The 24,203-nt window shown below is 43.8% G+C and overlaps 1 protein-coding gene across 1 annotated transcript; it reads right to left on the bottom strand.

The window, feature by feature from the left end:
- Window positions 1–1,917: 1,917 nt before the first annotated feature.
- GXYLT2 (glucoside xylosyltransferase 2) lies at window positions 1,918–23,038 on the bottom strand (the record flags this gene model as incomplete). The annotated part of the gene is made up of 7 exons (XM_083869686.1): window positions 1,918–5,227; window positions 5,819–5,991; window positions 8,265–8,388; window positions 9,810–10,061; window positions 15,752–15,883; window positions 16,087–16,276; window positions 22,842–23,038. The coding sequence occupies 7 exons, from the start codon at window positions 23,036–23,038 to the stop codon at window positions 5,045–5,047; spliced, it is 1,251 nt and encodes a 416-aa protein (XP_083725812.1). The 3' UTR covers window positions 1,918–5,044.
- Between the last annotated feature and the right edge of the window lie 1,165 nt (window positions 23,039–24,203).

Raw genomic sequence — 24,203 nt, 5'->3', positions numbered from 1 at the left:
AACCTGAGTATGGTACATAACTTGACACTAAAAATCATGGATCTCTGAAGCATCCAAAGAAGGAAAGTTGTTTATTTTTTCTTTGAAGTATATCACAGCCACCTCGAGACAAATTATGTTTCTCCTCTGAGAAAATGACTAAAAATCTTTATTGTGCTTTTAAAAAATCTGGAAGACTTGGGAGTATTGAAAGACGAGAACAGCTCACACACAGTGCCTTAAAAAAAGAGGCTGAAAACAGAAAAATTATATTTGTGGGAGCTGGTCTTTCCTTTGAAAGATTACCCACAGGAGATAAAAAAACCCCCATGGAATAGTCAGATGTGACAAACATTCCAGGCTTTACCTGACTCAGCCACTGACCCCAGCAAGTCCCCACAGATTGTCTCCTATTAATCCAAGAGCCCGTGGCAAACTGGCCAGTTTTCTTTCCAAGCTGTATTTCACACCTTCCTTCAAGTAAATCCCTGGGAGGGGAGCTTCCTGACATCACTGCACAAACTATGGGATCAGTCAAGACTAAACCCAGCCTTGTTTTCTCACCTGGAGCCTCGGGTGTGAGGAACCATGGTGCCCTTTGGAAGTGCAGAGGGAAGAAGATGTTTCCTTGTAGGTGTGAACCCTGAGAAGGCACCTGTTGTGCACAGTTCTAACCCTCACAGGAGGGAATTAACGTTTTCAGGAGGATTCAGGAAAAGATACTTCTACAAGAACAGGTCTTTAAAATGAAGAGTTGTGTCATTTCTGCATCATTATTTCAGTATTAATTACCAAAACTATACATACATACTTTGGGCTGTAGTGTAGTTTTTACAAAGTAACAGCAACAATTAAGGTACATTTACTGAAATGTGAAAGTCAAATCAAAATATTTTGCCTCAAAAAAAAAAAAAAATTAACAAAGTGCTTTGTTCATCTTCAATGCCGAGTCTCATTTTGGTGTTTTGTCTCCATTTTCATTTCAAAGGAAGTGTTGACAGTTTGGTTTGTATTCTGATCCTGAATGAAAGCAAAATTTCCCAACATTGCTCAGATAGCAATTAATTACCTCATGCCAGGGCTGATCCCAGCACACACAAGCACTTGCCCCAGACAGGTGGGGGAATGTTTCCACCCTCTGCAGGGACAATCCTGGTGACTGTCCCATCTCACCTCTGGAGGGGTGCTCATGATTTCCTACCATCACATTTTATTGTACCTGATGGAGAGAAGAAGATTCTCTGACAGTTGATAAAGTGGCAAGATTTATTTTGTTCAGTTAGTTGTGCTTTATTCCCGGCTTGGGAAATTTCTCTTCTCCCCACAGCAATCCTGGTTGGAGCCACGTTTGCCAGTGAAAACCTTTGGATCACCGAGCAGTGTGACTGTGAGCGTGTAACACACCCCACACACTCACAGCCTTCCCTGAACTCACACAGGCTGGTGTTTTACAGCTGGCCCATCTCTGCCCCTCCATGTCAATGACAGCTTTATTCTTATCTTGACTTCAGAGAGCTGAGGCTGAGCCCAGCACATCACCCAGCTGGGAACAGTGTCAGCACCAGGAGCTTCTGTCACACAGAGATGTCACAAGCCAGGACAGCACAGCACTGACCATACAAGAATGTCCAAAAATGCATACAAGGAGGGAGAGGAAATGATGCTAAATGACCTCCTAGGAGTAAAACATAATGGAGAAACAATAAAGAATAAAAGATAAAACTCCAGTTTCCTTTGAGAGAAGGTTTTGATCTATGCTCACCGTAACACAACTGGAGCTGCAGCATGACACACGAGCACTTTGGGGGAAGTTAAATGTGTTTGTCTCTTTATATCCAATATCAGACTCTTGACTACAGTAAAACTGTAAAAGAGGAACATTTATCTGTGTTCCCTGCTGTCAAACCCTGTGTACACACACTATAACATCACACCTACAAAACTCTATCCCAACCAGAGCAGCACAAAATCTTGTATTTAAAAGAAAGCTAGCAAATTACAGAGCTTGTAGAAAATTTCATTTATTTGTATTGTAAGCCAAAGGATGGTCCTCAACCCAGAAATGCACTGCTCAGCCTCCTTGGGAGCTGTAACAATCAGTGCACTTGTCAAAGAAAAATCCACAAGCAATTCAGTGACAGAGAAAAGGGACATTTTTTACACACAGGGTCGTGCTGCGCACACACACACACTGAGCAGTTTCCAGTTTCCCCTGTAAGCAAAATGCTGGTGAGCTCTATCCATTATACCACTGGAAATTAACTAAAACACTGGAGAGGAAGGGGAAATGAGGACATAAAGTCTTTGTAAGTATTTACACATCCCATTATTAAGATAAATGAAGGCTAATTAACATGGAATTAGCCACAAGTATGAAATACAAAATGAATTAAAACTGGTTTCAAAGTAAGATGAATATTATAATCAACTACTGTTAAAACTAAAATATAACATGGTTTTGGAAGCTGTAGTGAAATATAAATTAAGAATTCTAACAACAACAAAAATCAAAGTTACATAATTGTTTTAAAACACTTTGGAGAGCTCAAATTATTGCTTTTTTCCTCAGAAAAAGCCCAGCAGGGGGGAACCTCCCCCATTCTTCCTGCCAGCTGATATTACATTAACAAGAGTCTTCATGTTAAAGCAAATACTTCATATATTTAATAGCTGTTGAGAACATAACTCAGTTCTTCCTAAACAAAATGCAGCACCTCCTGTGAACATAAAAAGCACTGCTTTAATCTCTAATCAGTTCATATGCAATAATGCCTTTGTTTTGTAATGAATTCCACTCCTTCATTTGAATGTGCCCGTAGTTGCAGGGTTCTGCTGAATCACAGCTTACACAACCACAGCCTCTGAAACTCCAGAGCCTCAGCACTGGGGCTGCAACTGTCTGAGCAGCAAAACTCTGCTCTGCAGCTTTCTGTGGCTTGGAGACACCATGGAAATCAGGAATTTGGCCTGCCCAGCGTGCAGCTCCACCAGCCTCGTTAGACCTGCGTCAGCCTTACCCTGATACTTGAAAATAAAGACCAAAAGCAAGCTAATACTAATACTTTATACAAGCTCTCAGAACTGCTGGCCTAAAGGTTTACCTGTCATATATTATTTTAAACTTTTAAAATCAGCGGCTTTACCTTCTTTTCTTTGTCTTCTGGTTCTGAAATCTTCCATGCTCGTTTGGGTTACATTTCAAACTTCTCTCAGTAAGTAGAAAGTAGTGTACTCTTGTTTAAATTGGCAACTGAAACTTCAGCTGAAACAGAAAATCCTAAGGCAAGTTGGAAAGGCATCTCTGCTCAAGTTTAAATGACTTTCTGGCTCCCAGGCTTTCAATCACAACAGTCGAGCTGCCTCTGTCCTTCAGATGTCAATTTACACTCCAGTGGCAAACACTGGGAGATAAGGGCTGGAGTCAGAACACATTACTTAATCAAACTGTGATTTCCATTTGCAGCAGAGGTGCAAACAAGGTTTCTGTTTCTGTCATGCTGTGAGGTTTGGCAGTTCCACTGTCCCTTACTCCAAGTGCCTGTCTCACCACTCCCCTGCTCAGCTCCCTGCTCTCTGCCAGGCTGTGTCACAGACACTCTCACACTCCAGAGCTTGGGAAAAGCTTCTTGGAACTCCATCCCTTGCACAGGCTCTTACCTGGCAGCCTGGGATGGCACCAAACTCATGTTTTCCCTCCTCTCAGGAGCTGCCACACAAGGAGAGAAAAATGTGCAAGATAAAAGGGAGACTCCTGGAGTCTGTTTTCTTATGAAACTCTGCATTAGTCCTGACTGGATAGGGGAGAAAGCCCAGAAATGCAATTCCTCAGAAATCCTATTTTAATCCTATTTGGGAACACATCCTTTCCCTCACCCACAGTCCTCAACCACATCTCTCTAACAAATGTATGATACATATACAGGATACCCCATCTGTGCCAGTTTCCCTCTCATTAGGGGAAGGCTTCATTATCTCACCCTGCTCACCCCACTCCTACTTTGCCTGTTAGATACAAAAGTGAGCAGTTCCGAGTCATGGCTGAACAGACTTGAAAAGTAAGATAATTTTCTCTGCTGCTTCCTTGAAGCACTCCTACACACACCCTTGGGGCTTGCACCTAGAAAATGCCCTCTGGGAGTCTGCTCCTGGATCACTGCTCTTCAGGAGTGAATCTGCTCTTGGCTCGCTGCTCTGTAGGAGTGTCCTCACCTCCAGTTCCCCAGGGAATGGTCCCAGGCACCTTTCAGCTACTGCAATTTAAATAAGCTCTTTGTGCATATCACGAGATGATGATCATGCTTTGGCACTTTAAGCTAAATTAAGTATTTTAAATAAACATCAAAGCCATTTTGTATCCTCTTTCACTTTGAGGCTATTCATTATGATCCCAGCATAAAGACCTCAACTTCCCCACCCCTGGAAGTGTTCAAGGCCCGGTTAGACAGGGCTGGAGTAACCTGGTCTAGTGGAAGGTGTCCCTGCCCATAGCAGGGTGTGGAACAAGATATCCATGATGGTCCCTTCCAACCCAAACCATTCTAGAATTCTGTGGTTCTGTGATCCCAGAAATGGAAGTGCCAGGCAGAAACCTATTTCCATGCAGGAGAGGGGAGTCAGAACTGTCCCTCTCCCAAGGCAGGGATGGAAAATTGTCTGGCAGTGGAATGGTGCTGTTACTGTGCAGGGAATAGCACTTAAACAGGAAAATGGATCAACAGTACCTGGGTTTGTACCCTTTACTGACAATAGTCTTGGACTGTGCCTAATGAAATTCACATTACCAAGCCAGAGAATACATTCTGAAACTGTAAGGGACTGGGGAGGCAGGCCACAACTGTACTCCACAAAGAAAGGATTCTCCTTGTTTGTTCTCCTTGCTGTTTTCAGCAACAATCTCAGTAGGCTTCTAGGATTTCCTGCGTTTTGTAATTTCAAAGGTTATTAAAAATTTGGAAAAAGAAGTATTTTAATTCTGAGTTTCATAAAAGAGTTCATATTCTTCCTTTACATCCTTCATGAAATGGAGTACAAGACTTAAAACTTCTGTGTAAGAAGAGAGCTACAGTTAATATCTGTGGTTGGCTCCCAAGTACACAATGACACGGTTTTCATACACCTTCTTCATGGTTTTCTCAATTTGCTTCAAAAATACTTGTGGAATTCTCCCACATAAAGTGTGCACTGTATCCAGAAATTTCGATTGCAGAGGGTAGTACAAGGACTGGAAGAGATTGTCTTCAAATGGAAACTAAGGAAAAGAAAAAAAAAGAGAGTTTTTAGTTTTTCACTAGTTATGAAATCTGTAAGAGAAAACCTTCCATAGGTGGGGAATGTCTTGTCCCTCACCTCCATCACCAACCCATCACTTCACACCCTACCTGCCTGAGAGTGTGCACTGTCAGGAATTTTATTAATGAAAGGGGACAGGAGCTTTGGCAAGCAGAGCTGTAAACACACAGCATCCCAAGTGGACACAGCTGTGTCTCTGGACAAGCTTCTGCCCTCCCTGTGCCTGGAGGCTTGAGGTGTTCAAGGAGGACAAGCTTTCTCTGGGATTTTACGGACCAGAGCTGTAGCCCCAGCATGAGAAACTCCACTCCAGCACCTTTTTTCTACCTTCAGCATTATAGAAAAGCAATTTATCAGCCTTTCTGATTACCATAACACGAAGGTGAAATGTTTAAACCACCTCAAACACACGAGAGGCCAAAACAACCACGTTCATTTGTGTCTGGTGGGTTTTACACAAACACAACCACGCAGCTGATGGCTGGCAGGGCAGGAGTGAAGCAGGAATCCACCCTGGGACACAAAGAGAGGCTGTGGAGGCAGCACTTACATCCCGGATCACCTCGTAGAGGGCCTTGAAGGTGGGCTGCTTGTCATCGTGGTAGACGCCTCTGTTGCCGTGCAGGATGGAGACGCCCTCCTGCTCCGCGCCCCGGCAGTTGCTGCCGTACATGCAGTGGTCAGGCCGGTAGTTCCACTGGCAGGGGAACACGTACAGACACTCTGCCCACGGCACCAGGGCACAGGGAAGGAGGAGAGACATGTCAGACAAGAGCTACAACAAATTTAAACCAGCCTGGCATTGATGATCGGGGAATATTCAGTTATATCTTTTGCAAGTAACCCCGATAGAGACATTTCCCTCCCTCGTGGGTGACTACACTCCCCATGTTGGTCCTGAACAGACAGGAGAACACAAAACCTGGGACCGAGCACAACCCAAGGGAGCCCTTTAGAAAGCTGAAGTGGAAGGATCAAACCAGAGAGCACACAGCAGGTGGCACTGTCCATCGCCCTCTGCCATAGCAAGGAGTTTTTGGAGTGACAGGAACCACAGGGGAAGCACACAGAGCACTGAGGGTTATAAAAAATCCGGACTCCTCCTGGAGCCAGCATGGGAAAACTTGCAAAGCGTATCCAGTGTTTGCTGCTGAAGCTGTCACAAAGGCTATGGCAATTTGTTACACAGCAAAGCATAAGGGCTGGTGTATTTTATCCACAGCCCTCCAAAGAGCCAACATCCATTCATTTTGCAGGTCTAGGTTATTTAGAGATGAGCCTAATTTCTCACAAAGGCTCATAACTCCCTTTCTCCTGGTGATTTTTTTTTTTAAACTCTGTGCACACAGTGCTTGCAATCTGCTTGTCATAAATCACTCCAGTCCCTGCAACCTTTCTGCCTGGCCCTGGGGAACAATGAATCAGGGCTGGTGCCAGCAGGGCATGGCAGAAGCACTGAAGATTGAATTCTTCCCTTGGCCTTTCCAATATTCCTGGGAAGCTTGCAGCTGGTCCCGTGTGGTTCTTGAAAAGCAGGAGAAAAACTTTCTGAACTTTTCTTCCCTTAAGGCCTCTCGAGCAGAGTTCTCCAGAAAGGGACAGCAGTCTTTGGAGAAGGGCAAAGGGAGCAGCTCCTCAGGCCTGGGTAACAGAGCTCTCTGTGGTTTTATCCCACATTTATAAAAAAGGCACCTGCAGCAGTCTCGGCCAATTCTCTCCCCAGGCAGTCTCAACAACCCAGAGCTTAAACCCCCAAAAAGCCCAGTTGTCTGTGTTAATTGTATTCAGTTCTTTTGGTTTCTTTTCTTGAGGAGCCTGATATTATGCAATTCATAAAAAGTTCTTTACTAGTTCCAAGGAAAGGACAGACTGTGGTGCAGAGGAGTCCCCACATGTGGCTTTTGTAGAGAATACTCATCACAATATTGAAGTATTTTTGGTACCTTTGTTTTTTCTGCACACCCCAGTGAACAGCTTGTATCTGACTTCACAATTAATCTGGCTCCATGGTTTTCTTTCTCCAGGAGACCACACTCCCATATATATATTCGTTTCTTTTTGGAAATGTATTGCCACTCTATTTTTCCCTAGGACTGGGGGTAATCTAGGGTGTCAGCAACACTGATGTTTGACATCTGTCTGTAATAAACAGATGTTTGCTTTTTGCTTTGCTTCTCCTCACTGCAGCAGTTTGCCTGGATTTGGGTATATCCAATTACCTACCCTGTGACTCCTTACAGACAAAGAAAAGGGAGCAGAAAAAATAAAGATAATTCCAAATTTGTTTTATTCATATGATCACTGGAGGTGACAAGGTCACAGGAAACCAGGAGAAGCAGTAGGGATGGATACTCAGCATCCAGTTAGAAGCATGAAATAAGGTTCTCAGCTTCTCTGGGAAGTGTGTGCTATGCTCCAGTGTTTAAATCTCTGCATTTCTCACCAGCAGGACATCGATGACATCATCTGGTGCCTGCTGAGGCCAGGTCACTCAGCTCAGAGGCTGGAAGCTGCTTTAGATGAGATATTCCAATGGCTGTATCCACTTTCTGTCTATATTAGCTTGTTACTTAAGCAAATAAGTATCACAAGTCAGCTGAATTTCAGAAAAATGGGGCTTAGCTTTGCAGAAAGTGTGGCACTTTCACATTCAGATAAATATCTGAAACAAAAACATTTTTGCAGCTACACCCTGAAGCACACACACGACACAAACTTCATCCCTTCACTTCATTAATTTTATACCTCATTATTTTCTCAAATCTCCAGAAAACAGATTTACATATTCAATGAACAAGTCCAAGCCCCATTACCTGCAGCAATGTCAGAAATATTTTCACAGGTTATAAATCCTTTGAGGATGCAGTTACACAGTAACTCCATACCAGAGTATTTATACATATTATAAATAATAAATAGCAGTTTAAAAAAAAAAAAATCAAGCTCAAGGTGTTTTCTCAACTCAGATAATGATGACTCTGAGAATCATTCCTTACCTGGGTTAAAGTAGAAAATGATATTTAGCAAATCCTGGTCTCCCCACGTGATGTAATTTTTGTACTTTTGGTACAATGGATATAACATTTCCTCCCAAGTCAAGCCACCTGGTATCAAGCTGTTCTGCAAGGCAGGAAAACAGAAACAAGGGGTTAATATCATGATCAGTGCTGTGGTATCTGACTCAGAGTGGGCACACACAAATCTCTAAGTTCTGTTAAGCAATGTTGGATACCCAGGTGAAAAACAAAAAACTGGCAGGAAACATTAGACCTGGACAGGGCTGTAACAGCAGAACTCACTGTGTTTATCTAAACAGGAAAACAAAGTCCCCTGGGCCCAGCTCTGATGTCAGCTCCTGCTATTCACTATCTTCCTATTCCAAGTAACATGAGGGGAAAAAAGTGAAAATGGGGGAAAAAGTGCAGGGACAAGGTGAAAACCAAGATATAAAAGCAAGAAAAATTACTGACTAAAGACTATCTTCCCTGGGAATTATTGTAGTAAGAGGAATGTTTGGGGTTTTTTTCTGCAGCTGTTCCTTAACAGTGCAGGAAAACCCCTGGTACTGCCTGAGGTACCACTTGGGGTAAGGAAGGTTTTAGTGATTACAGAATATGTGCTCAAAGACACAGATCTGTCATGAAAATGTTCCCTTCTCACTTACACCAGTTCACAGAGTCACTTATCTGCAGCAGGATGCAAAAGTCTATTCACAACAGATGCAAAAATCACCAAGTTCTCTGGGTGTTCACATCAAGCTTTCCAATTTTAAAAACCACACCGCGACTGCAGTGAAGATCTCTGAGTTTTTTTCTTCCATGAATCTTTTCAGGGAAATGTAACAAGTTGGGGAAGCCATTTTTAACACTGCTACCAGACTGCTTCAGCTGCAAGTTCTCACTGCTACAGCCCTGAGGAAGCTTCATTTATTTTAATAATCATGTTCACAACAGCTTTTAGTACCCAATTATAATATTCTGTATTTCTCTGACTCTCTGTATTACGAACTTTATGCAATTTTACACTGAGCTTTCCACAATGTGACAAATACACGAACTCTGAGTTTCTGCAACAGCTGCATTTGTTCTCTGTGGGTTTGCCTCACACTGAGGGCCAGCCTGTAGAAAAATGGCTATAACAATTAGCAAGACTGCTTCTTGAAGGTGGTTTGTAAATCAAAAGGTTTAATAAGGAAAAAATAACAAAATGTTGCAGAAAACAAATAATAAGCTGTGCACAGGAGTCTGAGAAATCTCAGACACCTTGCTACCACACCTCGAAATGCCTTTACTTCCTTTTGTGCTCTTTCTTAGATACTGATTGCTTTAGGAGGGACAACTTGGCTTGCAGCCATTAGAGAGAGATACAGGGTTTGAAGAATAGTGACAAAGTCCAATAGATGCTTCTCTCTTGGCCCTGAGCCCATCCTTCTCAGAAAGGTATCAAACCTTCTGGATTCTTTACCTTAAGAGGTGAGCCTTAAACTTTCCCTATGTGGAAACATTTGCTGGGTGTGTGGGGTGCATTACCACAGCTCTCACCTTGAACTGAGCGCTGCGGATCCGTGTCAGGTTCATCAGCATCACGCCGGAGTTGAGGCCGGTGGTGCCGTAAAAGGGGTGCCGGGCGAAGCGGCTGTACCAGCCAATCTTGGGGATCTCGTGCTCGGGGGCCATGGCAGCCAGCTGGGTGGAGTTGAACTCCCTCAGCAGCTGCCAGATGTCATCAATGGGCCTCAGGAACAGCACATCAGTGTCCACGTAAAGCAGGGAATCCACATCCTTCAAAATCACCTTTGGGGTTTGAGCAATGGGATGGGGAACAAACCAAAGAGACAAAAAACACAAGGATTATTGGCAAAAGGCACTTTTACTTTAAGCTGATAATTTGGAGGTTATTGATTTATCGGCTAAATGTAATTACACAGAGGAACTACAGTTATCAGAATATTGGCTTGTTGTTTGCTGTGGGATTTTTTTAACTGCACAATAAAAGAGCCACCAGAGCCCTGAGGTTGGATTAACCTTTTTATGAAGCAGCAATTCACTGAGCTCCCAAAAATACCTGCAAGGACTACTTAGTAACTGTTCAGAAATTACACGTAAATAATATATATTTACAAAACTATTTTCAAGATCTGTAAGTGGTGAAGCATACAGTGTTCTCCACTGGCAGAAAGGGTAACCCAGGAGACCAGAATATTTAGACTTACCTTCATATATAATTAATATATACAACTGTTTCACATTAATTAAGACAACCCCATTGATTACCAATATAAGTGCATCCCCCTGAAGAACAAAATTTGGTTGTTAAACAGAAGTGTCACATTAAAACACACCAGGTTGTGTTCTGAGCTCTGTTACCAGATTCTGTATGAGGAATAACCACAGTACACTTGGGCAGGTCAGAAGGGTGTAAACTGCAGATTAGAGCCAAGATATTTCAGAAGTTCCTGCTGACCATGTTCCCCCTTGTGGCTGCCCAAATCCTTACACACTCCTTCATTAATATCCACAGTGAGACAAATGACCTGGTGCTCCAAGACTTTATAAATTAATAAAGACCATTACCCACAGCTGACCACCACTTCCAACTGCATTTTTGTTGCTCTTCTTCATTATTTGCAAAAACTGTCCAAAATTTCCTGAAGGACTGAAATTTTCTTACTTTGGTCTAGCAAAAAACCCTATTTACCTCTCTCTCTTTCTTTGAAAAGCAAACCCAAAAGGCTTTGGATTTTCACCATGTGGAACACAACAACCACACTCTCATCAAACTGCAATGAAATTAACGACAAACTCTCCTATTTATGCAGGTTACAATAAATTCTACCAAAGAAATTGGGTTTTACATAAATTCTAATGTGTTGTGACTGAGGATTACCTGTGAAATAGAGTGAACAACATTAGGATTTTCAACAAGTGGGTGAAAAATATCACCTCTAAGCATGCTCAACAGGAATCCACTAAGATGCCAAATCCGTGAGTAAAGATTTAAATGAGATTTTTCACCTGACTGAGCACTTTGGGATTCAGACTGACATTTAGTCAAGTTTAACAAATCCCTGACCTGTATTTCTGACAGGATAACTACATGTTCTTCCTACAGAACAGGGCAAGCAGGAGAAGAAACTGTCTCTGCATTTTAAACAAAACTTATGCTTACAACAAACTCTGAGTAAACACATTCAACACAATCCAGATCTCTCTGCTGGATAGAAGATTATAGCAATACAGCATTTTCCCACAAAAATCCCACAAACCTGCCTGGGGAGGTTATGAGTAACTAAGTGACAAAAATAGTTCAATAATACACTAAGAGCTCAGAGTAAATATTTGCAGATGTTGAGTATTCTCAAGTCCAATACTAAAAAAACCAAACCAATAAAAAAAGACAGCTACTGTAAGAGTAAATCAATAGAAGAAAGACAGTCTGAAAGGACAAAAAATTTCAGTTTAAGGATATCCTGGGTATTGTGTATTAGGACTAGGAGCCCTGATTCATGGTACCTGCTATATAAAGTCACATAAAATCAAAAGATATTAAAAAGAGAAAAATCATCCCAAAATTTAGTCTGAGACAGGAGGTAAGACTGGAATACAAGCAGAGCAGAAGCTACTGGACTTTGCCTGTGGATCCACAGCACACTGCACACCATGTAAGACTTTTAAGGGGGATTTTAAAGACTTTTGAGGCATTTTCCAGCAGGAAAAACCCTCATTTAGGGGAAGTTTAAGAGGGGTCTACAGACCTTCCTCATTCTTCCCAAGCATAAGTGACAGCCTGGCCACTGTTTCTTACAGCAGAAAAACATTCTTTCAGCAGCTTTCAACACACAAATAAATTTAATCTGTGGAAGTCTATGGACTGTAATAATTTTCCTACAGATTGAAGCAGGTATTTTAGCTCTTTGTGCAGTGCCTACCAGCACCTGACCCCACCTTGTATTCCTCCTCTCAGGACTCACATTCTCTCCTTTCTGCTGGTTAAAAGATTCTTCTTTCTCCTGTGTCCAAGGTGTTGCCCTGCAGTGACACCCAGCTGGCTAAAAAAAGAGCTGTGCCACCTCCTCTAAGCCCTTCCCACTTTCACATGTTGAGTGTTAAGACTCCTTTAAAAGCTGCAGATGTCAGTTTGAATTGCTCACATCTCTCCTGTCTGTGCCTTGGGTGGGGGGGGGGGGGGATTTAATTTCCCCAACTGCAGCTGTAGGAGTTCCTCAGAGAGAGCAGGAACCTGCAGTGCAGGTTAAAAGTGACACACAGTGAGCTGGAGCAGGAGCTTTGCCAGGCTGTGTCTGGAGGTCTGAGCTCACACAAACCATGCACACACACCTGACAGCCTGGGATTTGGGAAAGGTATAGCCAGAAACATGGCTTGCTCTGCTTGTCTTCCCCTTGCTCTGCAGGCACTTACAGCTTAAAAGTGTGATTTTTTTTTCTTTTTTTCCTTTTTTTTTTTTTTGCAGCTATATAGAATATTCTTAGTAAATCTGTCAAAAAGCTCTGCACAGAACTGGCTATATTTAGCCTGGCACTTCACTTAAATACTCAATTATCTGTAATTTGATTTCACAACTTCTGTCTCCATAGATTCTCCCTGTGTTAGCAAGGTTGGCAAGGAATAACACACTCCTGAGTAAACACACATTGGTGTACTGTGCAGCTGGGCTACCTTAGGGTTTGTGAGGGCTCATGTGGCAGCTTAGCATAGCTTTATCCAAAATTAGGGACAAATCACTAAGCTTGATGCTACAGCAACAGTGCCACAAAGTTGAGTTACTAAACCTCATTGTAGTAAGAGATTATCTCAAGTTTCAGCAGAGACTTTTGTCTAGATAAGGCCCTGGCATCTATTCCCACTGGGCTGGATACTTGAGCATCCCTCAAGAGGAAAGCTGTAACACAGGGATATTGCTAATCTATCTTAAAAGCTCTTAAGTAGATTAAGTGTTTTGAGAAGGGCTCTAAATGTTCATCTGAAAATCATCCAAAAATCCCTTAAGCATTTCAGGATACTTTAGCTGATTGTTTTCAGAGCTGCAGAAGAGCAGCACAGAGACAGCTGCAGCCAGCCCTGAGGGACCAGCATCCCTGGGACCAGAGGATGTTCCTCACCTGCTGTCCTAACACCCATGTCAGGAGCACAAACTAGTCCCCAGTGACTGCTGAGAGCACTGCCCTCCTAGTTTCATGTTAAAGTTTCATTCTGTGCTTACAAAAAGATCCACATCTTCCTCCCTGTGTCTCTGCAAATGCCCTGGATGGTTTTACTGCAGCTGAGTGGAGCAAGAGACTGACTTGTGAGAGGCTCCATCTAAGTCCCCTGCAACTAAGTGACAAATGTGATCAGATGTCTCAGAATGCCTCTGAAAAATGCAGGATTCTCTACAGCCTTCCTTAATATTTTAGCATCCTGGGTAGAGCCAACAAGTTGGGAATGTGCACCTCAACCTGTTGCCCAGGACAGAACAGTTCAGTGCTGCAAATTGCAGGGTCACATCCCACAGCTCTATTTTCATCTCTGGGTAAAACCACTGAAAGGTTCTTACCCAATTTTTCCTGGACACATTCCTCAGACCCTCCTGTCCACTTTCACACGCCTGCTGGTGCTGCAGAGGAGATTTCATTGGCAGGAGAGGCACTTGTGAATCAAAGACTCGCATTCCACTCGGGCTTAGCATTATCAGGAGCAAAACAATTTGCACAACTGAGAGCTAAACAGATGATAACTGCTGCTCTCCTGGGGTCCTCCCTAAATCCAGGCACATTTCATGCTGGTGCAGGGAAAAATGCAGCTCAGTATGAGGAAAGATAAAAAAAAATCCTGATATTCTGCTGGTATTTATTAAAAATAAAAGCCAAACTATTTCTCTAAATAGTAACACTTGGAACCCTCTGCTCCCACTGTGTGCAGACAGTTCAAGTGGGATATCAGAACCCAGTTATCAAACACCAAAAATCCAAAATAATGGCTGGAATTACCCAGAAACAGCCCAAGGTTGAACTCGAGCACAAAAGCTCGAGGGTCCCACAGGACATTTGGCACCTCAGCCATGACTACAACTTGTTTATTATACCCACATCAACTCCGTGTCAGCTGCAACTCCTCTTGGACAGCCCCTCCTACACAAAGCCAGAAACCTCAGCCTGACCACACACAGCATTTTGCAACTGCCCCTGCAGAAACAAGCATCTGCAGTCTAAGCTGTCCCTTCATTCTGCTAGCACAACATGCAACAGTCTAATAGTCCTTAAAAGAAATTACTGGAGAACTTCAGCAATGTGAGAGTGACAATAAGGAATCAGTAGAAGCACTGCCCAGCCTGAAGGAATCAGCTTGAACACATAAACCCTTTCTGTCATCAGAACAGTGAAAATAAATAAAAGTTAAGTCATTCCTATGATTAGTCTCCCAAAATGACAGAAAGTATCACAGAAGAACAGAGATTTCTGTTTACCCAGGACATCCTGACACCCTGTATGGAATAAGCTAATGCTTAGGGATTATTTTCCAGGTGATGCAAATATTTAGTCAGGAGAGAGAGGATCCCTGCTGCAGTTGGAGTTCGTTCCAGCCCATCTGGCCTTTGTGCTGTTGATAGTCCACCCCTAAATGGCAGACCAGCAGAACTGCTGACAGCACATATTTTCTCACATATGTATTCTGGACATGCAGCTGTCTCCTGATTGCTTCCATCTGAGAGGGGAAAGATTGCTTTGTCTCCCCCCTCACTACTCCTAAGACAGCGATGAAGAAATCTGGATCATGCAAACAGCTTGTCACTTCACTGGAGTCACCCCAATCAACAGCAACCCACAAGATATTTTTGATAGATGTTCTCAGCTCCACAGAAATTGCTTTATGCAAACGTTCTTTCAACTTCTGATATGTAAAATTGGTATCAACACCTCCCCTCTCTCCAAGCTTACGACACTGAGTAGAATACAACTTTTCAGTGAACTTGAAGAGTCCAGGATACACCAAGCTCTTGCATGAAATCCAACTTCAAACACACTGGAGTTATTACCTTATGGGCAATTCTGACAGTCTTGGAAAAAAGAAGTAAAACTCAGGAAAAGAGAATGCTGAGAGCATCAATTTGAGGGCTAACATATGGAAAGGAAGATGGTGGGTAAAGAGGGCGTGTGGTCAAGAATGTTATTTACAAAAGGCACACAGCATCTACTCCAAAAGATCTGCCCTGAGAGAGCTCTCACACTCTCTCTGGAGTCTGGAGAGCCTGAGAGGCTCATGGAACCAGAGTCAAATCAGAAACACACATCCTTTGTTAGCCAGGAAAAAGCCAGGCTGGATTTCTGTGTTGGTTTTTTTTACAGTGTCTTAAAGCACAGACTAAAATTATCTTTAAGCAGACGTTTCAGCCTAAAAACGGTTTTAATATTACACCAGCAAAGCTTCCTTTCTGTGGAATTAACCTTTTCCTGAAGCAACCTACTGAGAAATCCAGGTGCCTTACCGGAAGAAACAGGCGCTGGGCAGCACATGGTTTGAATAACTTTTTCCATTCCTGAGCATTTCCTACCGAGAAGGTTATTGGGTAAAAGTTGGGCTCAAACTTCTTTGTATATGAGGAAGGCCACTCCTTTAACTGAAAGACATGGTGGGAGGAAATCAGACACTGCACATTATAGAGGTTTTTGTAAAAAAAAAAATGCATGCATAAGGAATTTATAACTGTACGGTAAACAACGTGCTCAGCTGCTACTTGTTGATGTCAATGTAATTTTTCTCAGAGATTTACAACTTATGACTAACCCATTTATTTATTTACCAAATGACAGAGAAATTCACCTTCTTCTCAAATTCAGGCTTAAGGGAATCCTCGGCGAAGATGTGGAAGCAGAGCCTCCTGTTGCTGAAGAGAACTGCTGATTTCAGCATGATCAGCGTCTCCTCCAGCCGGTCCCCACATGCCACCACTGCCAGATGCATGCACTGCAGGGATGAGGGCTCCTTGGGATGCTTCTGCTCTCCAGGCTTCCTGAAAATTCAGGGATAGGCACGTAAAAATCACCGAGGTAGACATGAATAGAATCCCTCATTAAATCAGGGTTGGTGCTTTTTTTCTTCATCATTTTGTAAGAGATCAGGAGGTTTTTTCTGGTTAGATGTTTACAGAACAAGCGTGGTAATTTCTGTCCATGGTACAGATTAATAGTGCTACAATTATAGCATAAAGAAAATGGTTATTTCTGTTATTCCTACATTTCTGGCTTTGCAAAAATCACTGCACTACAGACACAGTTTAAGCCAATTTCACAGCACCCCAAAGCAGACCACCTTGCCCTGTGCAAACGACAGGTCCTTCCCCAGCCCAGAGATCACAAAGCCAGAACACAGTTCCAACTCCCCAGCCAACTTTCTAACACAGTGCAGATCACACAATCGCATCCAGCAACCTTACTTCCAAGCCCATAATGGCTAGACTGGAAGAAGACATTCATACTTTTTTTTTTTTTTTAAAAAAAAAACCACATTCCATCCATATGTAAATTGTTCTAACAGTTAATTAATTTTGCTATTAAAGATGCATGCCTTAATCCTGGCCTGAAGGCACTGGCAGAGTTTCAAAGGACTGCTCTCCATTTCACCCCATGGAATCCATGAGATTTTGCTAAAATAGGGATTTTTGAAAACAAATATAGTCACACATCCCAGATGAATCAGACTATATTCCAAGGGCCAAACTGTGGGATTTCCACTTAGCACCCACCTGTGTGGGCTTTAAATACATTTCATTCAGATAAAGGGAGCACAGTAAGAGGCACAACGAAGTTTCCTGCTGGCCAGAAAAATCAGGTTCTCCTGGGGAGTTGAAGACCTTTTGAAAACAGTCTTTTAGTTCTGTGTTTAGTGTGGAGGTATGTTGTAACAAATCATATGGGACTCCATTTCCTTCATGCAGGAAAAGCCAATTCTTTATTCACATAACTTATTTCACACAGTTTTCACAGATCTTGTGTGCAACACCTGGTACTTTTCTTACTACTTCATTTATTGGTCATAAGGTGATTTGTATGTAGGTGCTAAGATTTAGGTTGTTTATATTTTTCCTTTGTGTCTTCTCATGGAAGAGATCTAATATTTCTGCAGGTACACTTGTTTTTCACCCAGGAATAGGCTGTTATGTTAACAAACTCTTCAGACCCAAGATTGTTTTCACATGGGAACTTGCAAACTACTTAGCTGCACTTAAAAGAAGTGACAGCCTAGCTAGCAATTTAGCAGAGCAAGGTCTAATTTTATATTTTATAAGACCTTTCTTTTATAACATTATTTACCTGTCTGCAACAAAGGTAAAAAATGCATCCTCCAGGAATGCTTGCACCATGGTGTACCCACATTCCAACACAGATGGCACTTGGCCTCCATCACACAGGATGGAGCTGACCAAGCAACTAAATCCCAGGCACAGTAATCATTCCTGGAGAGTTCAAAAGGCAAATCATAGATCACTGCCTGCTCTGGACATATCTCTGAGCACAGGACATCAATCCCAGCCCTGCTCAGCACACACAATTACACACAATTAATCATTGGAGTTAATGCTACAAAAGGAAGTTCTAAATAAAGAGAAAAATGACAGTTTTAAGCTGTTATTTTTTTTTCCAGACATAGAACTGCTTCTCTGTGTAACGGCAGCCTTTTACCCTTCAGAGTAACCCAGGTCTATGTAAAGGAACACCAGGCACTGACACTTCACTGACTATACAAAACAACACGTTCCATTAAGAGTTTAAAATCTTCTGCTGTAGTCTTAATTAACCCCCAATTTCATCAGTGCATAAATAATAGAATATTACATCTATGTGAAGTGCTATTTACTTTCCAACCTATTAGTGTAAAAATCGCTGAATTATTGACGTGAATAATTAGCTGCTCACACAGATCACCTTTTCCCCCTTCTCCCTATCTGTGTAATGTTTCCCCTTAATTGAGTCTCTAAATCAAGCCATGCACAGCCTGGGAGCTGCTTTGATGTAGTTTCTGGCAATGGAATTTGCTGGGAGAGGGACTAAACCCTGCACTTTTATTGCAATATTTCAAAACCCCACACCAAAGCCCTCAGCTCTCCTGGGCAGTTTTAGCCACAGAGAGCTCTGTGTTACGAAGCTGTTTTGCAGTGGAAAATCCAGTATGTGTAGACAAGACTTCCAAAGGACAGACTGAGCAGAAGCAATCCCTGGTGAAGGCAGAATGCCTGGAAAGCCCACAGGAGTTGGGATAACAACACACATCCAACACAGACACCGTGGAGGACAAAGCTGAGCCTTAGAGGTGAGGAATTACCAACAGTACACGGGGTTCAAGAGCCTGGGGTGGCCTGAATTGGATTAAAAATCCCAGAAAAAGGAGCTAATTGAACTACATCAGTCATACTGGGGCACTGAGGGCAATAACCAGTGAGAGAAGCAGCAATGAGGTACGGAAAAATTTTGGGACACGACATTTTGCATTTTCTTTGTAAGTATGTAAAGAAACTTAGAGAGACAGTGAAAACAAAGGTGAACTACAATGGGAGATAAAACAGTGCCACAGCAGGATGCATTTGACTGCAATTTTAACTTAACCTTTAAAAAACAACAATTGCCCAGAACCCTGAGAAAGGGGCAGGTGTAGAAGAGGCAAAGTCAAACTGCCTGGAGGCCAAACAAGCAGCTCATGGCAAAGAACATCCCAGCTCCCCTTCCCTGCCCTGTTCATTCATGCACCTCATCCAGGGCAAGGAGAATGGAAGGGGCAGGAAGAACAACAGCTGGATGAAAGGACACCCCCTAAAGATGTGCAGGACACAACCAAGTTGTCCTACCTCTAAATGAGAACAGCTGTTACAGCTCTAAGAATCTCCTACCTCAAGAGACTCCCGAGACATTAAAAAGCCCATAGACCCACAGAGTGATGCAATTATTATAATTAGCCAATTCTTCCTAACATTTACATTCATTCCTTTATAGTTCAACTGGTCTGTTATGAACAGTCTGTAGCTGGATTTTATAACCTAAATTAAATGTTTAAACACACTGAAAGCAATGCAGAGACCTGGGCCCTAAAGTTTAATGTGTTTGACAAGAAAAAAATACACAAACTAAGATTAAGCACTTCAGAAAACATCACAAAATACTTGCAGAACACATCTCCATGGAGTGGCTGAGGACTGAACTCGATAAGGTGGAGCACAATAAAATGTTTACAGCAAAGACTTTCCAACAATACAGAGCAACACCCATCCAGTTGTTCACTCATATTTTATTTTCTGAATACTGAAAATTTTTTTCAGAAAAGCACTAACACAGCAGGAGCAGCCTGAGTGCTCAAGCACAACAGTGTGCATTCCTAGGTCTTAAAGTTTAGATTACATGTAATTTTCTTATTAGTCACAGCCAAAGTGTCTCAAACATAATTAACCCAAAACCTGTCTAAATCAATCCAAATCCATTCAAAATAATGCATTCCCACCTCATTACACAGCCTGCTAATCTATTCAAGCCTTCAAATTTATTCCTGAAAGATAATGCATGCAGACACTTTCAAAATGCAACATAGTTGTTAATCTTTGAAACCTTCTTCCCATTATGATCTCATTTACTTTTTGCAGCACAAACAAGGGTAGATTTAGGCATTGTATCAAAAGTGGTGATTCACTGAACAGGCTCCTTCCCTGACAGCCACCCCTGAGCCAAGGTCCCAACAACAGCTCCATGATGTGAAACACATTTTCTTGAACGCTCTGAAATACAAATGTTTTTATATCAACCTTTCTCACTTTGCAGCCACTGCACAAAACCAACTTTAGCTGCTGTCAATCCAAAAATGGCTGAAGATTCAACCTTCTCTTACCTCTCAGATAAAGGGGAAAAAGCCACCCAAAACCAGAATGGTTTCTCTCTCCTTTTACAAAGTGGGCTCTTTATGAAACAAGTATGAAATACTTGGGGTTTCAGCATGTTATTATCAAACTGATGCCAAACTTGCACAGGCTGCACAGAAGGAAAATGTATCTTGACAGGTTGCCATGCAAGGGATGTTTTGCATTGAAAAAGTTACTTTCAGGGAACTAAATGTGCTGGCCAAGGTTCACTTCCTCAGCTTTGCCACGCTGGTTTAAGAGAGAGTATGGTCACATCTGCCTGTCAAATGTAAAACAATCCTCCTTCTTTTTGATACTTTGCACACAGAGGTTTGGCACACATTTAAAATTCTTTATACAAAAAAGTCTTACCGAAGGCATAGGACTTGCTACTTCCAACAGGAATGAGCAGTAAAACCACCACAAAAGTCAAGTTTTCAAAGCTAGCCAAAACTTACCCAGATTTGTCAAAATTATCTAATGACCAAAGCAGGACACATAATGTAATTGCCAACATTTGCGAAGCACCAGCCAGCTGATGGCATGTGCCTACATTAGGCTTTATGTATAGCTTCTTATGTTAAAAGAATTCTGCACTTCTTAAAACTTAAAACCTAATAATGTCTTCTGATATTATGTGACTACAGAAAGCAATATTACAAATCCCAGTCAAAATACAATTCTTCTTCCCTGTAAGGTGCTGATTCTCATGAAGCAAACACAAATCCTAAGTAACACTTTTGAGCTGAGCCCAAAACTTGCATCCTCTGACAAACTGACCTGACAAAACTGAATTGAAACGTTTGATGTTCACACAGACAAAATTTCACTAAAGTTCTGTTAATCAATTCTGCAGTCTCATACAAGCATGAACACTGTGATCACCTAACAAGATCTTAAGCAGTCTTAATCGGATTTGTTATTATCCTGCATGAATCAGTTAGATAAGGTGGGATCTCTCTCATCAAATAAAAAAATAATGTTCCTTTGCTCATAAGGAGGAACTAAAATGATAACGATGGCCTGTTTCTTACAATCCAAATTCAAGCCCCCCACACTGCTTTCAGTTTATCTTGGATCAGGCTTTTTAAGCCCAGCACATCCCACCACCTGATGTCTTTCCAACCAGGCAAGCATCACCTCCACTTGGACCACTTATGTCACACCCTCCCCACGCTTTTTATGGATACCCTCACCTGAATAAATTTTAGTGGTAACTAACATAACACAGAATCTTTCAGGAAATGGCTGAACAGGAGCCACAGGATTGTGCTTCTCAGTTATACAAACCCCTGCTGGGGCTGATGGTGCAGGATGACGAGGGAAAAAAAGAACTACCAAGCCCCACAAACAAAATTCTGAAGAAAAACGTACACTTTGAATACTAAATTCCTCTCTCTTTTTTTGCTGTTGTGTTGCAGACCTTGTAAAAAGGACTTGCAAAGTCAACAAATAATCAAAAAGTTAGATAACGTCAGGTTGTGAAACATGAAGATGCCACTGGAAAGCGCATTGAGGTGGAATGGTTGTTTACACTCGCTGGCAGTTCCATACTTCCCGGGCTCCCTCCTTCAGTGTTCTTCTCGATTTCCATGATAATCACAGAGATATGCCTTAAAGAAAAATGACTTCGGGAGGTACAGTTGCTAGTGGAAATAATCCTGCTTTAATACCGGCATTTGAATTCTGCCCGTGGCCCACTCTGAGCCCCAGAAAACATCTCCTGCATTCAGAGGGGTAACAATGCTGGGGGGAAACCAACTGCTTTAATAAGTTAAGGAGTATAAGAGCTCAAGGAACAGGAATAGTCTTTCATTCAGAACATCTCTGTGAAATCACCAATCAGAGACACAAAGACATACCAAGTTAATTAGATATATGAGGTCACACTGACCATAATATAATTGGAATGCAAAGGGGAAAACAAGTCCTCCACCCACTGAAAGCTGCCCTTTCTCAACTAATTAGGTTTTTTTTAAAAAAAAATACCCTGCCTGTAAGGTGCTGGGAAAGGAAACACACCACACCACGATTTAAAACACCTTTAAAGTTCTGCTGAGTTGATTTACATATTAAAAAAACCTTCAAAAGCAAAAAGCTCGAAAGCTTGTGATTTGCCAACACCTCAGCAGTTCGGGAACCCACCGGCACCACAGGGCAATGACGAGCCTTCCCTTTTCCCTGGAAAACCCGCAAAGCGCCGCTCCCGAGGTGACAGCAGAGTCACCTATTCCTGCACCACGTCACCTCCGAAACAAGGCCAGAACTAATGGAAAAGCCGCTATTTCAGAAGCTTCTCCTGCAGAGGAGGGACCCCCGCCAGCTCGGGCACAGCGAAAACCTTCCGCGGCATCGCTGCCAGGGGGGGAAACACGCAGGGAAAAGTTTGTACTTGTGAACCTCAAGCAGCTCGCGCAGAGATCTTTCATCACCCATCGCCAGCGGGGGAAGAACATCTGGGAGAGAGAATTGCCCGACCGAAGCGACACCGCCGAGGGGGGTCACGGCTGGGGCTGGGCAGAGCGGCTGGGGATGCCCGAGGGCAGGGACCGGGGGATTCTCGAGGGCAGGGACCGGGGGATGCCCGAGGGAACAGACCCGGGGGATGCCCGAGGGAATGGACAAGGGGATGCCCGAGGGAACGGACCCGGGGGATGCCCGAGGGAACGGACCCGGGGGATGGAGCCGCCCCCGTTACCTGGCGCTGGTGCTGCCGCCGCCCGCGGGGCTCCTCCTGGGGGGGCTCCGGCCGAGGCGCTGCGGGCGGCGGGCGGTGGACAGGAGGGAGGAGGAGGAGGGCGCGGGCGGCGGGGCCGCGCTGCCCGCCAGCAGATAGAGCAGCAGCAGCACGGCCAGGCACAGCAGGGCCGCCGCCACCTTGCAGGGCCGCCGCATGGCCGGCTCGGCCCCGTCCCGCCGCCCGCATCCCCACGGCACAGCCCGAGCGGGGACGTGGCCGCACAGCCCGGCCCGAGCGGGGCGGGACGGGGCGGGCCGGGGCGGGCCGCGCCTACCGTACTGCCTGGAGTAGCCGCCCGGCCGCGGGAGAGCCCGGACACCGCGCCGTGCCGCGGGCTGGGGGGTTGTGTACAGCGGGGAGCGCCAGGCACGGACCGCGGGCGATCAGGGGTAGGTTTGGTTTCACGGGCGGGCAGTGCTGGGAGAACCTGAGTGTGCACAGCGAGGTGATCAGGAGAAAAAGGGGAAGCTCGACAGAGTCACAGAATCACTGGGTTGGAAGAGACCTACAAGATCATCGAGTCCAAACCAGCCTCAACACCTCAACTAAACCCTGGCACTGAGTGCCACATCCAGTCTTTTTTAAATACATCCAGGGATGGTGACTCCACCACTCCCCTGAGCAGACCATTCCAGTGCTTTACTACTCTTTCTGTAAAAAACTTTTTCCTAATATCCAACCTGTATTTCCCTTGGCACAGCTCGAGGCTGTGTCCTCTCCTTCTGTCAGTTGCTGCCTGGAGAAAGAGACCAACCCCACCTGAGCACAGGCACCTTTCAGGGAGTTGTAGAGAGTGATCAGGTCACCCCTGAGTCTCCTTTTCTCCAGGATAAACACCCCCAGCTCCCTCAGCTGTTCCTCACAGGGTTTGTGTTCCCAGCCCCTCACCAGCCTCGTTCCCTCCTCTGGACGTGCTCAAGTGTCTCAATGTCCTTCCTGAACTGAGGGGCCAGAGCTGGACACAGCACTCAATGTCCACCCTAAACTGACGGGCCAGAGCTGGACACAGCCCTCAATGTCCAGCCCAGACTGAGGTGTCCAGCAGTGAGTTTCCTCGGCCTGTGCCAGCAGGGAAGCCGACTCTCCCTCTGCCTGGTGGCCCCAGTTTATCAGCACAGACAGTACAAACTCCTCATTCCATCTCCACTGAAGGCAGGTAAATGATAAAGTGCAATCCTTGTAGAACTGTGAATGAACAAGGTGCTCAACTCACTTGTGGGTGCCTTTGTCCCCGTGTGACCCATCCCAGCCAGTCTTGCTGGGGAACATCAGCAGGAATCACACAACACTGAACTTCACAGAAGTAAATCCTGGTTGGGG

The sequence above is a fragment of the Zosterops lateralis genome, assembly GCF_965231275.1.
Source record: "Zosterops lateralis genome assembly, chromosome: 11".
Taxonomy (NCBI): Eukaryota; Metazoa; Chordata; class Aves; order Passeriformes; family Zosteropidae; genus Zosterops; species Zosterops lateralis.
The sequence above is the reverse complement of the archived record's forward strand: the minus strand, read 5'-3'. Positions and strand labels throughout refer to the sequence as shown.